The sequence below is a fragment of the Sarcophilus harrisii genome, chromosome 2 (assembly GCF_902635505.1).
Source record: "Sarcophilus harrisii chromosome 2, mSarHar1.11, whole genome shotgun sequence".
In the NCBI taxonomy this organism is placed as follows: Eukaryota; Metazoa; Chordata; class Mammalia; order Dasyuromorphia; family Dasyuridae; genus Sarcophilus; species Sarcophilus harrisii.
Genome location: NC_045427.1, coordinates 224492003 through 224498002, shown reverse-complemented (window position 1 = coordinate 224498002; position 6000 = coordinate 224492003). Strand labels below are relative to the sequence as shown.

The window sequence follows — 6000 nt, the reverse complement described above, 5'->3', positions numbered from 1 at the left end:
ACATACCTTGGTTTTACCCACATATATATAGCTTCCATCCAGTCAGGGTAAAACAAAAGGGTGCTAGTTAATGTCAGCTGGGATGTATGCAATAGGACGACATTTAGTTTCAAAAGTCATCTGCAGAGTGACTTAACTAAGTAATGTTTTTCCCTTAGATGGCTCTATCATAGATGATTTGATAGATGATTAAAAAATGATGCAAAGAGAGCTGCTCTTCATATATATCCTAAATAACACTTCTTTAAAGTGAAAATTTTTAGCGTTCAAGGGAATATCGAGGTGTAATGTATTTTGGGAATCTGGGGATACCATTAACTTTTTTTTCCTTCTGGTGAGGCAATCGGGGTTATTACATGTATGAAGTGTCTTGAGGTCAAATTGGAATTCGGTTCTTCCTGGCTCCAGGACCAGTGTTGTATCCACTGTGTCACCTCGGTAGCCCATCGATAACTATTGAATAAGGAGCAACAAGAATGCAGGACTTAAATCAGGAAAACTCACACCTCCCTGAGTTCAAATCTGGCCTCAGGCATTTATTAGCTGTGGGACTGAGTTTGCATCCTCAGTTTTCTCAAGTATAAGATGAACTGGGGAAGCATATTGCACTATAGTATCTCTGGTAAAAAAAACAAATGGGGTCACAAAGAATCAGATGACTGAAATGACTGAAAACGGATTTCTAAAACTGGTTTGACATTCATGTTAGTGCTTTTCCTGATGTAAGTTCAAAGTCTAGTAAATGCAACTTATTAATTTGTCAAAATCATAGCTACAATTTTAAATTTTCCATTGTCTTGGGTAATCTCCTTACTTTAACAGTACAAAGGTATATATGAAAAATTCAAAGAGTATATATATATATATAAGTACAGCTAGGTCTTACAGAAAATACACTTGTTCTAACGTGGTATAAGAATTACAAAATGCACTTAATTTCCCCACTAAAATGAAAGATTCCTTGTATAATTCTCTGCTTGCCTCTAGTGAAGATGAAGACTATAGTGGTATCTCTGGGCAATTAGAAGGGCATCAGGAGTCAGCTGGCTGTTTCTCCTATAAAGACATCGTCTCAAGGATTAAAATGCTAACATCTTCATTTATGCTCTTGTTCTAACAAACATGGTCTGACAAATACTTGTCAAGCCCTTAAATTATGTTCTCTTGCCTGGTTCTTTTTTAAGGCTTCTTCAGAAGATGTCCATGTCACTGTTTTAAGAAACAACAAAGTGTCTTATGTTTTCCTTCATTCAGGTATCATATAGATTCTTTGTAATTTGCTGCTACAGTGAAAGTGGATAAATATAACTGATCAAGAAAAAAGGAAATAAATTATAACACTATTTTATAGTGTTATTTATTTAGTGCTATTATTTATTAACTGAAGCTGTGATCTCATCCATATGGAATCTGCCATCTTCACAAGCATTCTATGCCTTATTTTATGCAGTTCTTTTCTTAAAAAGAATTAATACAATGAAATTTTAACTCTAGCTTCTAAAATGTTTCGTGCATGCCAGTCAAACATCTGAGCTCTGAAGTTGTTTCCTTTCACTCTTGCCACATGATCAGTGCATTGCCTTTCCTGGTACACGTCATAATTTGGCTATGTATAAGCTTAACAAATCCTCTTCAGGTCACCTGTAGTCACAATATGCAATTATTAAGCATCTTTGAAAATGGTGGATTCCCCAAATGTGATCCAGCCCAGTTTCATCCAGTTCACTGGTTACAAGATATTATGATGACATGTGTTATAATAATCTGTGGTGTGTTAAGCTGGGCCATACTAAATAGAAAGTAATGTTTCAGGCTGACTTTAAAAAGCTGATGGTATCTTTGCCTCTTGATCTAAAGACACATTAATTACTGTCCAATGGCACTTAGACTTGTTTTGGCTGGTCTCTATAGTTAATAAATTTAGAAATTCAAATCTTTTTTCTTTCCTGAGATAACTGGAGTTAGTTAAGTGACTTGCTCAGGTCACACAGCTAGGAAGTGTTATGTGTCTGAGACCATATTTGGACTCGGGTCCTCCTGCCTTCAGGGCTGATGCTCTCTCCACTGCACCCACCTAGCTGCCCTCTCATATTTATTTCTAAAGTGAAGAGTTGGCTTTACAGAAACTTTGTTGCATATAAACCAATAATGAGACTAAGTAGTGGTTTGGAAGCAAAAAAAAAATGCCTGAGGAAAAGTTACACTAAATTAAGTGCAAATACACAAAACTTACATGTGGTTAAAGACATTTAGTAAATCCAAGAAATAGTCAAAAGAGAAGCCTGGTGAGTATTGGTGATATCAGATACCAAATTTATGTTTCCCTAGAGAACTTAAATATATTTTTATGATACAACCAATATTGACAGCAAACACATGGATCTTAGGAATAGCCTGTAAAGTATGAAGTTAATTTCTTTCAAAATCATTTTGAAGTTGTCTAGGTTTTTTATATTAATGTGTTGTTGTTTTTTAAATAACATGTATACTTGAAAAAATTTTTTGTGACTCACTCTATTAGAGGGAACCTGACAGAATGCAGAGGTTGATCTTAGAATCAGATCTATCTTCACTGTGTAACCCATTCAATGCCCAAGGAAATGCTCTAAGATTATAACTGCTGAATAATTTATACTGGTAGAAGAAATTCTCTATGCCATTCCCTCACAAACACCCAAACACTTCCTTCATCCCTTTCAACTACTATGGTTTAAAACAAACACACACACACACACATTAAATTAATTTGCTTATCTTAGTAACCATTCTATCTAAAAAATTAATTTTTTAAAATGCCCACCCTTTATATGAAATAAACAAAAATTTGAAAGAAAAAAATTCAAAATTTTATATGTTGAGAGTTTAGAAGATGTTAATATGCATGCTGTGCAATAATCTGTTTACTTAATAGCTGACTATACAGAATTTAGGGATTTTTTTTTTTAATTGTTGTGTAACAATCACTACCTATTTCTGCTTTCCATACTAAGCAAGCAAATGCTCTGAATTTTTTCTCTACAACGTCAAGAAAAAAATATGTTGCTCGACCAAAACTTAAAATCTTATTTTTAAAATGAGTCCTAAGTGCTGACTTATAATCATAGATTCTCGAAGTTGTCAGAGACCTTAGACTTTAATCCAATTCAGAGGAAAGTTAAGACTCCAAAATATTAAAGCAACCCTGATTGCAATGCATGTCAGTGATAGAATCAAGACTATAGCCCCAAACTTTTCACTTTGAATTTCATGCTTAATTTTAACATCATGTTGCCAGGTAAATTCTGTTTGGTTTTTGTATTCTACTTAAACAAGGTATCACCAGAAAAAAAAAATTTTTTTTAACCTGGTTCTGTTTTCCTTTACACAGAATGATGCAACAAAAGAGACTGATAATACGGGATCTCAAAATAGTACAGCTTTTGCCAGACATATTAGAATGATGAGATCAGTGCTCAGATGTCTATTTGTTTAATCAATGGAAGGTGACAAAGCCAGAAGCATTCTGATTAGATCTGGTGCAAACACACTTAAGGCTGCTTTAAATGTCTCATCCCAAACTATGAAAACAATTAGCATTTACAAGTCAGGTGTCTGAGGTTTTAGGAAGATGAAAGCATATCCTTGAATAATTTTCACTAAAAATCAGAATGGTTAAGTTTAACTGATAGGATCCCAAATATATATAATTTTTTTGCATAAAGTATATTCCAAACACAATTCAGTCAAAAGGACCATAGGGCAAGTGTTGAAACTCTTTTTAAGTTTTGTCCTCTTTATGGAAGCCACAGGACACTTTTATGATCAAGCTCAGAGAGATGTGACTTTTGCTCTCTTTAAACATTGCTGTCAATATTATCATCTCTTATTAAAATGAAACTGTTCCTTTCTGGGCATGCCCATAAAAAGCCTGAGCCAAACTGGAGATATAAAGAGCAGCTGCCAAAGTGGGGACAGAAAGGAGGGGAAGAAATTACCCTCTACTATATTAACTCCAGAAAATTCTATTAGGATAAAAGCTAACTTCTTAAAAATCAAGTTTTGCCACTGATCACACACGGCAGAAAAACACCACAATCCCACAACTTCAATTCTTAAAAATGAATACAAAGGGAAAAAAACACCTAGTATCTACACATAGGGCACTGAAAAAGTCAAAAGTATTTTAACACACATGGAGAAATTCTCAGTATATTTGTGAGGTTGAGTTACAGCTATAAGTATTAGCCCCAATTTTCAAACAAGGAAACTGAGCCCAAAGTACATATCCTCTTTAGTGTTATTGTGGCAAAGGTACAAGAACTGCTTGAAATAACTCCACTGTTTTTCACAATTTTTTAGAATGTTAACTCTCTTCCTTTAGACATGGAGGGGTGGTAAAATAGTAAGTGACCTGATGATGATTGCCTCAAAGTGACTTTTTCCCCAAAGGACTACTGTTATAAAACACCCAAAGACCATCAATGGTAAATCTATCCTCCAGCTATTCTGTAATAAAGAGTTTAGAGTTTTCTTTATTGCTGACTACACAATTAAAACGATTCACTTTTGCACTGCTTGGCAATTTACACAAGCAATTCTGTATCTACATTTTAAATAAAAGAAAAGCTAGAGGAAAGACACAGAGAAAGAAAATACAAAATGACAAAAGCATCAAAAATGAAAAGGCATTTAGTGACAGTCTCTACAAGCAGGGCTCTCCAAAAAAGTTAAAAGGTTATCCAAACACAGTAAATGTGGATCTCAAAATCAATCCCAAATAATGAACTGCTACGAGTATTCCCTTTGAAAGCTGCAAACTGGGAATGGTTAAGTCACCCACTTCAATTACCTATGATCACATAAACCACCTAATTTGCTCAAATTCTGCTTTAAGTAACATTTAATATCTTTTACAAGATGGATTCTGTGATAATTTCCAAAAGGAGAAGCTTGCATCGGTTTATCGAAGCTCTGTTTTACAAGTCAATATCCTTTCATAGGAAACCACTATTGAATTGTTGCCCATCAAATAAATGAAGTTCAAAGCAGTGTTACACTTGCTGCTTGGAGATATCCCTGGAGATACTGTAATGCTTCTGCATTCAGACTAGTGCTCACCATTGAAGGAACCTTTAAAAACAAGAAATGCAGGAGAATTTCATTGTAGGCTACAAGACTCTAACACCACAATATTATTTCATTATATAATAACATTAATGAATAACATCAAGAAACCGTTGTAAACTCACACTTTTGGCTACCAAAAGAATTATAACATGAGAGGTCAGCAGATTAGTAAGTAACTGAATAACCTAAATTCTCCTGAAGGTTATGTATCAATTCCTCTGATAGGAAGGTTCTGCTTATCATCAACCACACTGTCTTCTGCTTCTACATAAACATTATTCAAATCATACTAGCTGTCCCCAGTAATATTTGCCCCATGTTGTGTTCTGTGGGATATGCATATACTAGAATCTTGAGGTAATCCAAGTATATATTACTAGAGATCTGACAGCCCTAACTTTGCTTTACATGTCCAACAACATATCCTGGAGAATAGCAACATGCTATGTGAATTAATAAATTCAGTCATGAAAAAAATTGAGATTATTACAAATTAACTTATTTATTAATGAATCACAGAATGTTATGAGAGGAAACTACACTTTATTGAAGAATTAAGTTGAGATATGGAACCATTTCTTTCTATACTACCTCCCTTATCTACCTGAGAGAAAGTTTAATGGGAGGAGAGATTTGCTACTTCTATTTAAACCCTTAAACACTCACCTAATACCCATTTCTCCTATCATACATGTGATTGTTAGGGAATAAAGCAAAAAAAATCAATTGTCAGTTTAGGGAAACTGTAACTAAAGATCAATGAAATGGAATTATAGTGAAAGTGAAGGCATTTCTTTCTCCCTTTTCCATAAATTTAATGCTGAGTATTGTTGAGTATTAACAGAAAAGTTTATTTTTCAGAATATTTAAAGTTTTCCTCCAAATTAACAACTT

General features: G+C 34.0%; 1 protein-coding gene across 3 annotated transcripts in view; it reads right to left on the bottom strand.

Moving 5' to 3' along the window:
• Positions 1–4650: 4650 nt before the first annotated feature.
• CSE1L (chromosome segregation 1 like) overlaps positions 4651–6000 on the bottom strand; it is a 51159-nt gene continuing 49809 nt past the window's right edge. For all 3 annotated transcript variants that reach the window (XM_031951583.1, XM_031951584.1, XM_031951585.1), the window contains exon 25: positions 4651–5109. In XM_031951583.1, coding sequence (XP_031807443.1) covers positions 5020–5109 — 90 coding nt within the window. In that variant the 3' untranslated portion in view covers positions 4651–5019. The remainder of the gene's footprint in view (positions 5110–6000) is intronic.